Source organism: Martes martes (assembly GCF_963455335.1).
Source record: "Martes martes genome assembly, chromosome: 1".
Lineage (NCBI taxonomy): Eukaryota > Metazoa > Chordata > Mammalia > Carnivora > Mustelidae > Martes > Martes martes.
In genome coordinates, this window is record NC_137888.1 from 45,985,791 (window position 1) to 46,005,614 (window position 19,824).

General features: G+C 36.8%; 1 protein-coding gene across 1 annotated transcript; it reads left to right on the top strand.

Moving 5' to 3' along the window:
* Window positions 1–244: 244 nt before the first annotated feature.
* On the top strand, window positions 245–1,213 carry LOC308339287 (olfactory receptor 5K1; the record flags this gene model as incomplete). The annotated part of the gene is made up of 1 exon (XM_080797792.1): window positions 245–1,213. One exon carries the CDS (start codon window positions 245–247, stop codon window positions 1,211–1,213), a length of 969 nt encoding a protein of 322 aa, XP_080653918.1.
* Between the last annotated feature and the right edge of the window lie 18,611 nt (window positions 1,214–19,824).

The window sequence follows — 19,824 nt, forward strand, 5'->3', positions numbered from 1 at the left end:
ATAATCTGTTATTTTTCTTGAAAATATGCTGGAAGAATGTTAAAAGAGTAGCTACATAGGTAATAGCCTCAGGAGATGGATACTACCCCAGAACTGGGCATGTGCCATGTCCACATAAACTATGAAAGCCTTGTAAAATATGCTCCTCATCCTTCTAAACCAGTTAGCTTAGCAGTCAAATTGGACATATTATAAATTAGTACCTCATTTATCCACAATTTTTTTCTCAACAGAGAAGTCAGGAATGACTGAAGAAAATCATACCATGAAAAGTGAGTTTATCCTCACAGGATTTACAGATAACCCGGAGTTGAAGACCCTTCTGTTTGTGGTGTTCTTTGTCATCTATCTGATTACCATGGTGGGGAATCTAGGCCTGGTGATACTGATTTCAAAAGAGCACCATCTTCACACGCCAATGTACATCTTTCTGGGCAACTTGGCTATTGTGGATTCTTGCTGCTCCTGTGCCGTTACTCCTAAGATGTTAGAAAACTTCTTTTCTGAGAACAGAGTGGTTTCCCTCTATGAATGCATGGCACAATTTTATTTTCTTTGCACTGTTGAAACTGCAGATTGCTTTCTCCTGGCAGCAATGGCCTATGATCGCTATGTGGCCATATGCAGTCCACTGCAGTACCACACCATGATGTCCAAGAAACTCTGTGTTCAGATGACCACAGGGGCCTACGTAGCTGGAAACCTGCATTCCATGATTCATATAGGGTTTCTGCTTAGGTTAGCTTTCTGTGGATCTAATCACATTAACCACTTTTATTGTGATATTCTTCCTTTATACAGACTCTCCTGCGTTGACCCTTATATCAATGAGCTGGTACTATTTGTCTTTTCAGGCTCAATTCAAGTCTTCACCATAGGCAGTGTCTTAATATCTTACTCCTACATTCTCTTTACTATTTTCAAAATGAAATCCAAAGAAGGAAGGGTCAAAGCCTTTTCTACCTGTGCATCCCACTTTTTATCCGTTTCATTATTCTATGGATCTCTTTTCTTCATGTACATTAGACCAAATTTGCTTGAAGAAGGTGATAGGGATATTCCAGCTGCGATTTTGTTTACAATAGTAGTTCCTTTACTAAATCCTTTCATCTATAGCCTAAGAAATAAGGAAGTAATAACTGTCTTGAGAAAAATTCTGAAGAAAAAAAGATCTCATGAAAGTTGGAAACAAATGACATCTACTATAACTTAATGATTTAAAGGTGGAAAATACTTCCAAGTGAAATTACACAGAGAAAATGCACAAATTATATGTAAAATATTAAAGTATATCATAATAAAATCAATTTAGGAAGCAATACATATGGGAGATAATATACAGGAAAGAGAAAACTGCTAATTCTTAACTCAAAGTAACAAAAATCAAAACCAAATTTGTAATTTATTCAAGAAAGAGCTTCGCATGTTGCCAAGTTCATGTATAGTTTCAGCATCAGGGATTGGGATTATCAGCCTCCAAAAGGAAAACAGTATCAGTTGCACACATAAAGGAGAATTCTGTGTAACATTTACAGGTAGTCCATGTTAATAGCATGGAGGATGAGCACTCCAGTTAGGATGAAAAACCTTAGGAACTTGTGAACCTTCAACCAATGAAATCACTCACAACCATGAGAGATATTACTTGAAGCAAGTAAATTTTGAGGAAGTAGTTTTAATAGCATTGTGAAGGACACTATAGTTAGGATAAAGGTAGTAAGAAAATGAAGCTATCAAATAAAAGTGAGTATTATATTTCCAAGTTAAAGTTCCAAAAGAGTTAAATAATATAAAATAAACACAGAATGTCAACTTCAGGAGTAGTTATCTTCAGAAAGAATTATTTATTCCTGTATGTACACCCATAAAGATGGCATAACACAAAGATGTAAGATTTGAGAGCTTCCATTCACTTTGAGCTACATTCAACTTATCTAACCTCCTTCTTGAGAGATGAGGAAAGGGTTCAATAATGAGGGCAATACTGTATTATATACAGACATGAAGCTATGATTGTTGAACTGTGGGTAGGGTTTATCTATAATAATTCCTTTTTTTTTTTCTTTTCACCATTGCAAAACCTGAAGTTGTGGAGTGGACTGTAGGTTGAATTAAGTGATTTTATCTATTTATTTTTTAGAATTAAATGGTTTTAATGTCAAAATTAAAGAACTACTTTTTGTTTATTTATTCAACATAGATTTATTGAGACCTTGCTTTGTGGAAACACTACTCTGGGATATATCACTTACCAAAATATCAGCTTTTCCATCTTCTTAAGTAATAGAACACTGTCATGATTTTAATGACTAATTTCTGGATTAAGGAGGACCCATATCAAAAAGAAAAATTTCCCCTTCTATCTCTTCTTTTGATGTTTTGAGTTCACATCTAAATTCCCAAAAGGCAATTGATGGGTTACAGCTCTAGTCCAGGCTAGCCAGCCACTAAAGCTGACTTCACATGGAAAATCAAGAGGTTAAATCCATTTAGAAAAATTTGTGGGAACATAGATGCAATATTTCCAATCCCCTAACTCATGAATACAAACTTGCAATCACTTTGTTTCCATTTGTAACTACCAAAAAAAAAAAAAAATCTAATCTAGCTAATGCCATATAATTAGACATTTTAAAATTTGAAATTGAGACATTTCAAGATCTTTCTTGGTTGTTTCTAATTTATTTTCTTAAAATACTTTATCTACTTATTTATTTTAGAGACAGAACACAAAAGTGAGAGGAAGAGCAGAGGCAGAGGGGGAAAGAATCTCAAGCAGGCTCCACACTGATTCAGGAGCCCAACTCAGGACTCCATCTCATGACCCTGAGATCACAACCTGAGCCCAAACCAAGAGTCAGAGGCTCAATTGACTGAGATCCAGGTGTTTCCTTGTTGTTTCTAATTTAAACCCCATCAATTTAAGCTTTACCCAACACTACCACCGCCCTTCCTTGAGTGCATCTAATGTATAGGTACTTGTCTGATACGTCATTAAAGACAGGTGTCATGTTACAGTTTGAACTTTGTCCCTGCTATATCCCTTTGAGATGTTTGATCTTCTTTGACACACTGCAAAAGTGCAAGTAAATGCAATGTGCTGCTTTTCCATTTCTGTCAAAATAAATTAAAATCGGTCTTCAGGGGCGCCTGGGTGGCTCAGTGGGTTAAAGCCTCTGCCTTCGGCTCGGGTCATGATCCCAGGGTACTGGGATCGAGCCCCACATCGGGCTCTCTGCTCAGCAGGGAGCCTGCTTCCTCCTCTCTCTCTGCCTGCTTCTCTGCTTACTTGTGATCTCTGTCTGTCGAATAAATAAATAAAATCTTTAAAATAAATAAATAAATAAAAATAAAATAAAATAAAATAAAATCGGTCTTCAATGGCAGATACTGAGGACTGACACAACCTGTCAAAAAAAAAAAAAAATCTGGTTTTCACAACAAGCTAGAGATTTTCAAAGCTACACTTTTGAGTAAAAAGCCTTATTAAAAGGAAAACATGATTAATAAAAAATCTGGTTATCTCTTGGTTCCACTTTCAGTTTTTATTTCTGTGTTCATACTTAGTCCCCACGCTAGACATGGAAACATGATTTCACCTAAACCTTTACTTTTTAATTTCACAAGTCTTCTATCAAGTCTGCTGGCTCAGTGTCTCTTGTTTTCTCCCTCTGCTAATTTCTGAGTAATTTCTCTTGACCTCCCTGTCTAGGATATTTAAGAAGATGGAAAAACTGGTATTTGGATAATTCATATACCCCAGCACCTAGCTGAAGGAAAGGTCCACAAGAAGACTGAAGGGCACCATTTTTACACTTCTGATGATACTCAGTATGGGTTTAGTGTAAGATTTTGAAAGCTATCATGGGTCCCTCTGGAAAGTTCCTCTTGCCATATTTCTCCAAAACTTCTCCAAAATTCAATTCAATTCATTTGATTGTCTTTCCATCTCATTCCCAGAACACCCCCCAGGAATGTAAGTTACAGAATACCATCTCAGCAAACATTAAGTATTTCTCTATGACTTTCCTTTTATCCCCCAACTCACTACATCTAAATTTCTAGGGTGATACTTAGCTCTTACCCCATAAATGCTTCCCAAATCTAATTTTACAAAGTAAATTTATACTTTGGAACAGTCCTTAAAAACAAGGTTTTCTCAGTCTATTCTTCCTGTCTGGATTTTCAGTTATGCTTAGGAAAAAAAGCAAGTGAGATTGACATTGTTGTGCTCTGATCTTTCTCTAAGCAATAAATCTGAACTGCACAAGCTACTGTCTGAAATGTCAGAAATGATCACCGGGCAGAATTGAATCACAGACTGTTTTCACATAAGTACTGCTGGATATAGGAAGAAAAGTTTCATAAAATTAATCCTTTTAAAATCTTGACCAATATTCCATGGTAAGTGGAGAAAGGAGATTTGTTTAGGACATTATTTTGAAAAACAAAACAAACGTATGGAAATAAGTATGCTATCTTACACTTAACCAAAATTTAGTTATAATCACAAATGTGTACAAATTTGGCAAACAATGAGTTAAGTGTCAAGTATTTTTCTTGGCCTTATTTTCCAGAAGAATAAAGTGTGATAACTAGATACAACCTTTACTTAACTTTTGAATTAAAGGAGTGATAATAATGAATACTAATAATGGGACAATTTTGTAAAATGTCCAAAGTCTCCACCAATTTTCCCAAGTGTCCCTCCTAATTCTTATTGTACAAATTCTTATCCATTGAATGTGCTTTTATCTTTCTCATTTATTATTCACTTTTTAATTGTCCTAACTCTACCAGGTCCTATTTGTCAATGGGGCTTTACATATCCTTCAAGTAGTTCTCCAAGAAGACATTCATCAACTATATTAAGTCTATTACATCTTTCTCAAGATTGTCTCACATTGAATTTGAATAATGTTTACCATATTAGAGTATCAGTAAATAATATGATGGCAAGATGGTTAAAGACAGTAATGTTAAGCAGGGATGAATGTGTAAGGGGAAATTAATTCTGTTAAGTGGTTAATTCATTTAGGAATATTGCATGTTATGACAAGTCTTACCTTCCCGAAGAAGCAGTGTCACTTCAGAGACTTACAAATTGATACTATATTAACAAGAATCTCTGTGTTGGTTCATCAGTTAATATTGAAATGTGACCTCATTATGTATACAAAGATTAACATTTGAGCTAATTTGTAGGTATTTGTAATTCTGACAATACTTTCTTTTCACATTTTAATTATTAGGGTTTTACGTGAATCCTAATATGCCATCTCCTGTTACCAGGCTGAATTCAACTATCTGAGTATCCAGAGTTTGGTGACATGAAGAATATTTATTCCTTACATATGCCTCTATACAAGTCATTTAACTCTTCCATATAGACCATTCTTTTTTAGGATTATATTAGTCCTCACTTAATACCTACTGCCAGCCCAGAAAAATTACTCTGAAGTTGGCAATGCTTGCTTGTGTAGGTCTGCCTCATCAATGAACCAATTTCACCACTTAATCTTATTTTATTTTTTTAAAGATTTTATTTATTTATTTGAGAGAGACAGAGAGAGAAAACAGAAGGAGAGTGAGAAGCAGACTCCCCACTAAGCAGAGAGCCAGATGTGGGACTCTATCCTAGGACTCTGGGATCATGACCTGAGCCAAAAACAGATGCTTAACTGACTGAGCCACCCAGGCACCCAACATGATTTTAAATATTGCTTCATAAGTGATGCTGATTAAGTATCAGAGAAGGAGAATATAGTATCTACAGACCATTCAACTCTATACATCATACTTACTGTTAAAACTTTAATTCAGTTTAATACCATAACTTTCCAGATGGGACTATATTGGGACTGTGTGCATGGGAGGGGAAAAAAAAAAACCATGTTTTCGTAGCTAATCCTTCCAACATCACAGCAAATAAAATATCTCTTTGCATATTTGGATATGCCTACATCTCGTATGTCTTTCGGACATACTGAGATATAAACCGACAAGATGTAATCACAATGAAAATGGAAAGAGTAGAGGAATGAATAAGTGATATAGAAGATAAAATTACAGAAAATAATGAAGCTGAAAATAAGGGGAAAAGAAAACTATTAGATCATGAATATAGACTCAGGGAACTCAATAATTCCATAAATGCAATATTATCTATATCATAGGGGTCCCAGAAGAAGAGCAAGAAAAGAGGGCAGAAAAATAATTTGAATGCATTGTAGTTGAAAACTTTCCTAATTTGGGAAGATAACAGTCATTCAACTCCAAGAGGCACAGAGAATTCCCCTCAAAATCAACAAAAACAGGTCAACACCAAGACATATCATAATAAAATTTGCAAAATACAAAGATAAAGAGAGAATTCTAAAAGCAGCTAGGGACAAAAGGTCCTTAACAAACAAGGGTAGACACATAGAATCAGCAAACCTGTCTACAGAAACTTCACAGGTCAGAAGAAAATGACATGATATATTCAATGTGCTAAATGGGAAAAATATGCAGCTAAGAATACTTTATCCAGCAAGGCTGTCATTTAGAATAGAAGGAGAGATAGTTTCCAAGACCCTCAAAAACTGAAGAAGTTTGTGAACCTTAAACCAGCTCTGCAAGAAATATTAAAGGGGACCTTTTGAGCAAGAAAGAGATACCAAAAGCAAAAAAGACTAGAAAGGAACAGAGATGATCTACAGGAAAAGCGACTTTACAGGTAATATAATGACACTAAATTTATATCTAACAGTAATAACTCTGAATGTAAATGGACTGAAATACTCCAATCAAAAGACACAGAGTATCAAGATCTCTGGGTGGTTCAGTCAATTAAATATCCAACTCTTGATTTCAGTTCAGGTCATGATCTCAGGGTCATGAGATCAAGCCCCCTTTCAGAGTCCATGCTGAGCATGCAGTCTGCTTGAAATTGTCTCTCTCCTTCTACCCTGCTACTCCTTACCTTGTGCTCTTCCTAAAATAAATGAATAAAATCTTAAAAAAAAAAAAATTAGGCATCAAAATGGATTTAAAAAAAAAAAGACCCATCTATATGCTGCTTATAAGAGACTCATTTTAGACCCAATGACCCCTTCAGATTGAAAGTGAGGGGATGGAGAATCATTTATTATGCTAATAAACATCAAAGGAAAGCTGGAGTAACCATACTTATGTCAGACAAACTACATTTTAAAACAAACACTGGAGGTGCCTGGGTGACTCTGTCAGTTAAGTTTCTGCCTTCAGCTCAGTTCATGATCCCAGGACTCTGGGATGCAGCTCCACATCAGGTCCCCTGCTCAGCAGGGAGTCTGCTTCTCTCTCTCTGTCTGCCCCTCCCCCCATTTGTACTCTCTCACTCTCTCTCTCTCTTAAAATAAATAAATAAAACTTCTAAAAAATGTTTTAAAAAAGACTTACTTTCTAATACTAGCTGAATAAGGATCCAAAAAATAAATCTAACAATTGTAAATACTTATGCCCCTAACTTGAGAGTAGCCTAATATATAAATCAATTAATGATAAACTTAAAGAAACTCATTGATACTAATATAATAATAGTAGGGGACTTTAACACCCCACTTACAACAATGGATTGGTCATATAAGCAGATCAACTAGGAAACAAGGGCTTTGAAGGACACATTGGGCCAGATGGACTTAACATATATTCATAGCATTTCATCTGAGAGCAGCAGAATACACGTTTTTGTTTTTTTTTTCCAAGTGCACACAGAACATTCTGCAGAATAGATCACATACTGCATCACAAATCAGGGCTCAATGGATACAAAAAGATTGAGATCATACCATGCATATTTTCTGACCACAATATTATGAGACTTGAAGTTAATGACAAGAAAAAGTTTGGAAACACCATAAATACATAGAGGTTAAAGAACATTCAACCAGGGCACCTGGGTGGTTCAGTTGGTTGAGTGACTGCCTTCAGCTTGGGTCATGATCCTGGGGTCCTTGGATCGAGTCCCACATCGGACTCTCTGCTCAGCAGGGAGTCTGCTTCTCCCTCTGACCCTCCCCTTCTCATGCTCTCTCTCTCTCATTTTCTCTCTCAAATAAATAAATAAATAAAATCTTTTTTTTTTTTTTTAAAGAACATCCAACTAAAGACTGAATGGACTAACCAGAAAATTCAAGAAGAAAAAAAAATACATGGAAACAAATGAAAATGAGCACACGGCAGTCCAAAACCTTTGGGATGCAGCAAAGATGGTCATAAAGGGGAAATATATAGCAATACAATCTTCCTCAAGAAGCAAGAAAAGTCTCAAATACACAACCTAACCTTACACTTAAAAGAGATGAAAAAAAGAATATCAAATAAAGCCTAATGCCAGAAGAAAGAAATAATAAAGATTAGAGCAGAAATAAATGGTATAGAAATTAAGAAAGAAAAAAGAACAGATCAATGAAACTAGGAGCTGGTTCTTTGAAAGAATTAACAAAATTAATAAACGCCTAGACAGACTTATCAAAAAGAAAAGAGAAAGTACTCAAATAAATAAAATCATGAATGAAGGAGGAGAGATCACTACCAGAACCTCAGAAATACAAACAATTATAAGAGAATATTATGAGCAACTATAGGCCAATAAATTGGGGAATTTGGAAAAAATGGATAAATCCCTAGAGACATATAGTCTACCAAAACTGAAACAGGAAGAAATAGAAAATTTGAATAGACACATAACTGGGAAAGAAATTGAATCAGTAATAAAGAACCTCTGAATGAACAAGAGTCCAGGGCTGGATGGCTTCCCAGGGGAATTCTACTGGATATTTAAAGAATTAAAGCCTTCTTTAATTAAGCCTTCTTCAGAATACTTCTGAAACTGTTCCAAAAAGTGGAAATGCAAGGAAAACTCCCCTTCTCATTGAGGTCAGCATTACCTTGATTCCAAAACCAGACAAAGACCCCATCAAAAAGGAGCATTACAAACCAATATCCCTGATGAACATGGATGTAAAAATTCTCAAGGAGACACTACCAAATTGAATCCAGCAGTACATTAAAAGAATTGTTTGCCTGGATCAAGTGGGATTTATTCCTGGGCATCAGCAGTAGTTCAATATCTGCAAATCAATCAAATTGATACATCACATTAATAGAAGAAAGGATAAGAACCATATGATCTTGTTAATGGATGCAGAAAAAGCATTTGACAAAATACAACATTCTTTGTTGATAAAAGCCCTCAAGAAAATAAGGATAGAAGGAACATACCTCAACATCATAAAGGCCATATATGAAATACCCACAGCTAATATTATCCTCAATGGGAAAAAACTGAGAGCTTTTCCTCCAAGGTCAGGAATGTGACTGGATGTCCACTCTCACCACTGTTGTTCAGCGTAGTACTGGAAGTCCTAGCCTCAGCAACAAGACAACAAAAAGAAATAAAATGCACCCAAATTAGCAAGGAAGACATCAAACTTTCAGTCTTTGCAGACAACATGATACTCTATGTACACAATCTGTTACATTCCATCCAAAACCTGCTAGAAGTGGTATGTGAATTCAACAAAGTTGCAGGATATAAAATCAATGTACAGAAATCTGTTGCATTTATATATACAAATACTGAAGCAGGGAAATACAAATCAACCATGATGAGATACTACCTCACACCTGTCAGAAAGGCTAAAATTAACTCAGGAAACAACAGATCTTGATGAGGATACAGAGAAAGGAGAAAAGGGAACCCTCTTACACTGTTGATGGGAATGCAAACTGGTGCAGCCACTCTGGAAAACAGTATGGAGGTTCCTCAAAAACTTAAAAATAGGACTACCCTAAGATCCAGCAACTGCACTATTAGGTATCTATCCAAAAGCTACAAAAGTACTGATTAAAAGGGGCACATGGAGCCCAACGTTAACAGTAGCACTATCAAGAGCAGCCAAGTCATGGAAAGAGTCCAGTGTTCATTAACTGATAAATGGATAAAGAAGAAGTGGTATACATATATAATGGAATATTACTCAGCAATCAAAATGAATGAACTCTTGCCATTTGCAACAACATGGATGGAACTAGAATGTATTATGCTAAGTGAAGTAAGTTAATCAGAGAAAGACAAATATTGTATGATATCACTCGTATATGTAATTTAAGACAGAAACAGATGAACATATAGGAAGTGAAGGAAAAAAATCAAAGAAGATAAAAACAGAGAGGGAGGGAAACCATAAGAGACTCTTAACCACAGAGAACAAACTGAGGGGTGCTGGAGGGACATGAGTGGAGGAATTGGCTAAGTGGGGGATAGGCATTAAGGAGGACCCTTGTGATGAGCATGGATTTTTATATGGGTGTTATATTTAAGTGGTGAATCATTAAATTCTACTCTTGAAACCAATACTATACTATCTGTTATCTAACAAAATTAAAAATCTTGGAAAAAAGTAGAAATCATCTGTATCTTCTAAGCAGAAATTTTATTTTTAATGAAGTTCAGCTTAATAATTCTTCCTTTATGGATCATGACATTGGCATTATATCTAAAAAATCACTGCCAACCCCAAAGTCATCCAGATTTTCTTCTATGTTTGTTTAGAAATATAAAAGTAAATCGGAAAAAAAAAAAAGGTGAAAAGAGTTGAAGTGACTGACAGTTGGAGAAGGCAGAAATTGCAGTGAAGTTATAGATGCCTTGTTTCATTTTAAGCCATGTAAAATAATAAGCATACAAATTATTTTGATAAAAATAAAAGATAAATTTGAAAACATTGATAACAATATATTACATTCAGCTTGAACATTTTGTTCCTGTCCATTTCTAATGTTTAAGGTAGAAAACTAAGTTAGCATTTTTGAGGAAAGATATGTTAGTTTCAAATGATTGAAATTCCATGCTTCTTTTGGCTTCTGTGTCCATCAAAAACAACAGAAACTCCTTGAGAAAAGTGTTCCATGACAAGGAGCGGCAAGAGAATATGTACCATATTTGCCAGGGTACGGTCTGAAGAAAGGTGTGTATTAATTGTTCATATAGGGAGTGAAAGAATTGTTGATAAAAGGTGAGAGATAGGCTTCAGGGATCTAAAAAGGGTAAGATTTATGATGTTCATCTGAAAAATGCCAGAGCTGGTCTAGGCAGAAGGCAAACAGGGCATGATCCTGTCACAGGTCCTATAAAATATTGCAACTACAGGATATACTGGCCCCTGCGGAAAGAAAACTTCCTTTCTATTCCACTGTGACCTACGCTCCAGTTAGTTACTGCTATATGGCCCTTAAACTCAGTAACTTCACAAGAATATAATAATTACGTCCCACGGTGGGGGGTTGACTGTGCTCACCTAGGCAAGTTCTTATTCATTATTATCACATAGTTGCAGCCATATGATGACTGAGGCTAGAATCATCTTAAAAGTTTTTCCATTTTTATGACCGGCCATGGTACTGGCTGCCAGATGGGATCCCAGTCAACTTGGGGTGCCTCCTTGTGACCTCTTGTTACAGGTTGAATTGTGCCCCTAAAAAGCTTTGTTGATGTCCTAACTCCCAGTACCTCAGAATGTGACCTTACTTGGAAATGAGATCTTTACTTAGTTAATCAAGTTAAAATGAGGTCATTTGGGTGGGCCTGAAACCAATGTGACCAGTGTCTTACATAAGAGGGGAAATTTGGGCACAGAGACACATATGCAGAAGGAAGACAATGCAGAGACAGAGGGAGAATGTCATGTGAAAATGGAGGGTTGCAGTGATATAGCTGTGAGCCAGACAATCCCCAAAAATGCCAGCAAACCACCAGAAGCTAGGAAGAAACAGGGATGATCCTTCTGTACAGGTTTCAGAGAGACCATGGCCCTGACTAAACCTTGATTTCAAACTTCTAGGCTCCAGATGTGTGAGGTGGTAAATTACAATTGTTTCTGAGCCACTTGCCTTGTGATACTTTGTTATGGCAGTCCCAGGAAACATACATCTGAGTTTCCTTACAGCAGGACTACCGAGTTCCAAGAATGAGTGTACCAAGAGAACAAGGCAGAAGTGCATGGCACTTTGAAGGTCTGATTTTGGATGTCACATGATGGCACTTCTGCTATCTTTCATCACTGAGACAGTCACAACATTTTACTTACGTTCAAGGAGAGGGGACAGAGACCCCTTAATGGGAAAAGCATCAGCAACACATTGTAAGAACATGTGGTATAAAATAGAGTGTGTTGGTCATCCTAGCTTACACTGATTATAAGGACTTAAGAAGAACTGAGGAAGATAATAGGGAAGGAGTGAGGGTTGAGTTCAGATACAGAATGTTAAGGGCTGCTTGACTCACTTGTTCTTTGTAAAAATTTTTTTCCCATGAAAAAAATGTAAAATGGTTGTTCTGAAACAAAAAGTATAGCAGCGAACTCTGAGTTTGGCTCTTCATCTTCTGAGCTCCTCAGATCTTCCCTCACTTCTATCACCCCAGAAAGCCAAAATACTATGAGAGAAGTACAGTTATTTTCCCCATGTGGCATGCAAGAAAATAAAGTTCAGTATGCTTTAGTCACTTGAGTACTATTCCACAGTAGCATTTTTTATTTGAACTCCCAGCTAACTACAAAACCCAAATTCTCACTTACCACACAGGAGGTCCCAAATATCCTCCAGGGGCTGCTCAGAATTGTTTTAGTTTAGCCTAGGAAGTGCAGAACAGCACAGTACTTTTAAAAAATTAATTTCTAAGATTTAAAAACCAGGAGAATATTTAAAATTTTAACCTCTCTTGAAAAGTTGGGAGATCTGGCAACAATTAGAACTTTTTATGCTACTTACCTGTCCCCCTCAAACATTGAATGTGTAATTTTGCATTACAAAATACTGCCTCCCATTATACTTAAGTATTTCAATATTTATTACACTAAAAACATTTGCCAACTTACTACTATAAACTATAAAATATGTTGTTGGAATAATTTCCTGGCTTTTGGTGTGTGAGAATAATAATAATATGATATGATATTATTATTATTATATTTTAATAATCATAATCTGAAATAATGAACTACTTCAGATCACTTTTTTATAGTGAAAGCATTAAAAAGAAAAGAAATAACCAAAAAGACCCAGAAGGGAGAATTTATTAACTCACTGATTAATTCATATGTAGTCAGATATATAGTGGGTGATTAAAAAAGCAAAAATAACTAATGCTAAATAAATAAGCTAACTACGTTTATTTTTCAAAAAGAAAATCTTACATAGTAGACAGCTGACTGTTAAACAATGCCTTTTTTTTTGTAATTGTTTCAGTTTTATAGGGCAGGAGGTATAGGTATGAAGTTGACACCTAATATAATTCATTTTAAGCAAATATGTGTTTTTCTTTTATTAACTAGAATTTATTATTTTAGTTAGTTTAAATTATCTTCAATTCTTTGCATTATACTTTTATGTTTGTTTTTTTTGCTGAGTCAATACCAATACCAGACAGGCACAAGACTAGTTAGTCTTGCTTAGCGTGTTCACAAAGCAATTCTCCTTCATAAAGGAATGAAAGCCAAGTGCAAATGTGGGAAAGAGCGCATTATCAAATTAGTATGCTAACATTGGAGAAATGAATCATTATATGCTGATATTACTTAAAGACACATTTTCTTTAATACTTTAGAAAGTGAGGATACAAGACTACATGTAAAATAAAGGAAAACTGACTGAGATAAAAGTCCAAACCTTTCTGTGAAGAGAAAGAAACCGCTGGGAATTTTTTTTTTAATGCAGAAATATATATCTGTGCGGAACTAATTCTTCATAAAAGCAAAGAAGGAACATGAGAAAAGAACCCTCTTTGGGCTGTGACCCTGATGAGTAGACTAGGCAGGCACCTAGGCTTCCAGGTATGTCCTCTTAAAGGAGATTGTGGGACATACGTTTAACATATTTGACATAAATCTGAACATAGACTAAAAAGAGTTACTTGAGATGACCACAACTGGGAACAACAGGGCAGGGAAAATGGATTTATTCAACTCTGGAAGAGAACTCCTAGAGTAGCTCTATGAGTGTCAAAGTAATGTAATTTGAGGGGTTCCAAACTATTCTCCTAGTCAAAATATCTCTCTGTCTTTATAGCAGTGACATATTCCACCATTAGAATATTGAGACAAATATGGTGAATAAATTTTATATTTCCTGCCAAATGAGCAAGCAATAGCATGATTAATTAATGAAGGGTATTGTTCGTAGACTCAAAATGAAATCCGTCATGCTTCCACATTAGCAAAAATAATTTGTGTTGTGTTTTTAGTAGCAGCCCATGTTCTACATGACTTCTAGGAGGGCAGGGGTGCAGGGTGCATTACCAGGGCCTATTGCAATGCCTGGCACCAGTTGAGGTATTTAAAGATTTGGCAGGGTGGTGCGGGTGTGGGGGGAATGAAGGAAGGTAGGATGGAAAGGAGAGGAAAAGCGAAAGGAAGGCAGGCAGGAAAGAAAGAAGGAAAGAAGAAAGGCAAGGGAGAAGGACATAAAACAAAAAAATTAAGAATAAGGTCTTGGAAGTTCAGGGGTTAAAATGGAAATAGCTTACCTGGAAGAAGTGACTCATTATCCCAGTAGCACAAATGAATTCAGTGGGTATTTTGACAGTGATTCAGAAGAAAACAGCCTGGAGGAATGAGGCACAGATCTAGGAAGATACTATTCTCACACACCAAAAGCCAGATAATGCCCCAAATTTGTAGTCCTCAGGGGCAGCCTGAGGACACCAGGCTGGACAGGAAGAAGCAGAACTAAAAGTGGGAAGGACGGAACCCCTGAAACAAGTTATCTTCTTAGTTTTACGTTGGCTACACTGGAAATGTGGCTTTCAAAGACACATCACCTGAGCACTCTCTTCGTCTTATCACAAGAAACAAATGTAATACTGAAATTTATTATGACAAGAATTCTTGCAGAAGCAGGCTATGACCACCAAAGAGATGAAATCTTTGACATAATTTCCCCAGTAACCCAAGGGTAGTCCTCCTTTTCACTGTTCTCCAGTGTCCTCCTCAGCCCCTCCTGTACAGTGCGTCATCTTTCTTCCTACCATCCTCAGGAAAGCATGTACTGAGCTCCTGTTAGTACAGGAAACAATACAGAGCTACACACAGTGAAAAGAATTGCATAGGCACAATCCCTGCTCCTTAGAAATGTATCTTATTCAGGCTATTTAAAAAGGAAAGAAAATAGTACAGGATATTTATAGTGTATTCAATATAATTGACCAGAACATACTAACAGAACTTTATTCTCCACAATGTTTCCCCTCTCATTTGTTTCTTCTATTTAACTAAATTCATAATTAATTATGTAGCTCCTACTTAGAGGGAAATATGAATTTTCAGGATAGAAGATTTATTACTCTCCTTCTGAGGCAATGTTCACCAAGAAAATAACTTTTATTCATTGGAGGACTGTTGAGAGGAAACAGAGAAGCACAGAACTTAATGATTATATGTATATCTACATGGCTACATCTGAGAAATGAGGATTGTGGATAACCAGACTTAAAAGATTAATTCACACAGGGTGAAAAGTCAAGTCCATAACTTGTTTATTTATTCAATAAGTACTCATTGAGTACTTATTAAATATAAGTATAGTATGCACTGTGCTAAGTAGCGGTGTACTATGACGGAAGCCAGACAAGATTTCTGTTCTTGTGGATTTTAACTAACCCAGGGAAGGAAGAAGATGATAAATAAAAATTATTACTGTTCTGTTTTTAAGAGGATTTAAATGTAAGTTACCCTGTCATCTCAGTTTAGTTTTATCAGAAGGTCCGCATTCCAAATTGAAATATTAGACCCCCGTGCAGGATTTGCAGAAAGTGGGTCTAAAAGCCCATCTTGGGACATTCAGGTTCTCACTCCCCACAAAGATATGTAAATGCTTTAGGGTTAATCAAAGTTTGGAAAATTAGGAGAGAGACATCTCTGGGGAGAGATGCTGCAGGCTCACAGTCTTTCCCCTGTCCCATCCACTATGGTGAGGAGGGAGCTTGCCAATTGAGAAGGGTTTTACTGAGGGAACTTGGCATGTGCCCCTGGCATTTGAGAAATCTGTGTAAGAATATCTGACTCACACTCGGAAAGCCTGACAATAAAAGGGGTTGGCCAGATGAGCCTGAAGCATGAAGCAGTGTGAGAACTTGGGAGTTCAGCTGAGAGGGACTTATCTGTTCTTGTTTCTTGGGAGCTAAATGTTTCCCTCATAATAGAAGTCCTGGTTAAAAAAAAAGAAGAAGAAGAAGAAAAAGAGAGAGACAGAGAGAAAGATTGAGAGAGAACTCTTGAACAACCTGAGAGTAATATGATCCCAACAGAAAGAAATCACTCTACCGGTGAAGAGGAAAATTACCCAGAGAATGCCCAGGCCAGGAGGCCCCAGAAGATGAAAAGTTACTAATAACAAGCTAGAGATAACCATAAGCCCTACTGGGAGCAAGAAATAACCAACCATTTCTGCTTCTGTAAACAGGCTTCCTGCCAAAGGCCTCCTGCTCTACTTTTCCTGCCTAAAGCAGCCCCTGCTCCCCGAGTTTAAACCCACCTATCGGCAGTCAGCATGGCTCTTGGAACCTAACTGCCTGCAGTCCCCTATAGAAGCCCATAACCCTGTTTTCCAGGGCCCAGAAGTTCAAGTACAAGCTCATCTGGGTCCACCGGTGTAAAATAAATCCGAGTTCTCCTACTTCTCCAAGGGTCACTTGGTCTCTTGCGGTCTGGTTTTTATTTTTCTGCAGCACCAGGAACGCAAGGACTGAGGAGGGAGTGGTAAGCACACAGCTAAAGGAGAGACACTTTCACTTGTTAAAAGAAATAGAGTCTGAAGATCTGCAGATGGACGGTCTCTGAGAAACTCCCCTGAAATGGCTTTTAAAAGAGAAAGAACCAGCAATTGTGTAGGCGCTACATGCCCCAAGGTCAGATGACATCTGTACCAGACACAATATACTGTCCTTCTTCCTAACCTACTCTTTCCACAGTTTGACCTTGGAGGGCCAGAAAGTCTCTGTCCATGTAGAAGAAAGTGACTGAGGGCAGAAAAGACAGCTCACTTCCCTCCCCTACTGTAGGCCTCCCAGCCAGAGAAAAGCCTAAGCTAAGAAAAGAGATAGTTCCAACTCTGAATGGCTTTTTTGTTTTAATATTTCACTAACTGACCTTGATTACCAGACTGGACTGAACTTTTTTCATGTCCTTCTCAAAAAGGACTTCGATAGTATTTAGTAACCCCAGAATGCCCCTTATATTATACTAAGGTATGGGATGATTGGATCCATGGAGTTTAAAAGGAGAGATGACACATAGAATTACTCCCCAACTTGAACTTTATTACCATAGTCAAGAACTTCACAGTGTGTGAAATAATAAGAGGGAGAATGAGCCCAAGGTACACGGCCAGGGAAAATTTGGTGAATAAGTAAATATTAAGCTTGATTTTAAAAATCAATAGGAGTTAGCCATGCAAAAGAGTGGGGACAGCATGGGGTGGGGGGGGCGGTCAGAAAAACCATTCAGGAAGAGAAAAATACCTTTTGAAAGCCTGTGGTGGGAAAGGAGATTGTTCTAGATACTGTGATTGTATAACAAATGACCCCAAAATGTAGCAGCAAAAACAACAAATTATTATTATCTCTTAGAGTTTTTAGATTGAATGGGCTTAGCTGAGTGGTTCTTGATTGGAAGCTCGCAGACTTACAGTAAGATAGTGGTGGAGCCAGAGTCATCTGAAGGCTTAGAAGGAATAGACATCCAAGTTGGCTGAGCACATGGTTGAAGGATGATCTTGGCTGTCAGCTGGGAGCTTAGCTTGGGAATTTGACTGGATCATCTACACAAGGTCTCTCCACGTGGCCTGGGCTTCACAGCATGACAGGCGGGTTCTGAGAGGGAATGTTCCACAAGTGAGTATTCTAAAACCAATTGTTTCAGGAGAAAACCACCCTAAAGCCACATAACCTTTTATGAACTCATTGTATTATTTAAATCAAACTCTATTAGTCAAAGCAATACAAGTTAGCCCAGATTCAGGGGAAGGGGACAGAAAACACACCTCTGAATGGCTGGGTGAATGAAGAATTATAAGGTCATGTTTTTAAACTATGGTAGGCATGACCCACTGAGAAAATTCAAAAGTCAGTCTTTTTGAAGAATGAAAATTGCTGGTGAGAGCATAAGGCCATTTTAGGAGCTTGGAAGGTATCCTAAGAATAATGAGACAGAATGCAAAGATTGTTGATAAATAAAGAATTATCTAAGGCAAGTTAGGAAATAGTAAAAATTATTTATTGAACCAAATATTGGACTAATTTCCTTTGAAGGAAATAAATTATTGTTTGTTAAATATCTATTAATAAAGATGAGTACTATTTCAGAAATCAAGAGAGAATGGCATAATATTGGCAGAGTTCTTTGAGAACAGATCCTGATTGGAAATATATGATAAAATTTCCTCTTGATGAAAAGTTACCTCTTGATGACTATGCCTTTGAAATGAGACATCTTCATTCCATTAAAGTACTCATACTCCCCTCAGTTTACCTGTTAAACTTGTAACAATGGAACAATGCCCTGATTTCATTGTAGAACTTTACTGCATAGTTTAAATGTAGATAAAGATAGATAAGGATTGACTGCATCAAACTTTTCCAACAGTGTTGAGTTCTGAATCTTGTTTGTTTTTATTCATGTTATTATTGAATATGTGCTTTGATAATATATCACAAAAGAAAAATATTACAGTAACATACAGTAAACATTACAAGACAAATGACAATTTGTTCATGAAAACTAGTAGTGGAATTAAAAAGGGTTTTGGGGGCAATTGAGTTTCTCCCGAAATTTGTTGATTGAAAAGTTGTCATTATTCCTCAGCTTTTTCAATAGGTGGCTCTCAGAGCCAGTCTGTATATTACCGGTGATGGAATTTCTTTAACATTAGGTGCCATCAGTCTCCATTACTTTTTAAAAATGTCAGTTAACATGCACTGTTGTATTGGTTTCAGGTGTACAATACAATGACTCAATAATTCTATACATTATTCAGTGCTCATTACAATAAGTGTATTCTTTTTTTTTTAAGATTTTATTTATTTATTTGACAGAGAGAGATCACAAGTAGGCAGAGAGGCAGGCAGAGAGAGAGAGAGGGAAGCAAGCTCCCTGCTGAGCAGAGAGCCCGATGCGGGACTCGATCCCAGGACCCTGAGATCATGACCTGAGCCGAAGGCAGCGGCTTAACCCACTGAGCCACCCAGGCGCCCCAATAAGTGTATTCTTAATCCCCTTTACCTATTTCACTCTTCCTCCACCCCTCCATTGGTACCCACCAGTTTGTTCTTTATGTTTAAGTCTGTTCTTTTATCTCTTTTTTCTTTGCCCATTTGATTTGTCTCTTAAATTCTGCATATAATTGAAATCATATGGCATTTGTCTTTCTCTGACTAATTTTACTGAGCATTATACTTCTAGATCCATCCATGTTGTTGCAAATGGCAAGATTTCATTCTTTTTATGACTAATATTCCAGTGTGTGTGTGTGTGTGTGTGTGTGTGTGTGTGTGTGTGTGTCTGTGTGTTACATCTTCTTTATCCATTCATTTATGAAGGGGCACTGGGTTGCTTTCATTATCTGGCTATTATGCTGCAATAACCATAAGGGTGCATATTTCTTTTTGGATTAGTGTTTTCATATTCTTTGGGTAAATACCCAATAGTGGAATTACTGGATCATATGGTAATTTTATTTTTAATTTTTCTGAGGAATGTCCATATTATCTATGTGTCTTCTTTGGAGAAATGTCTTCTGCCCATTTTT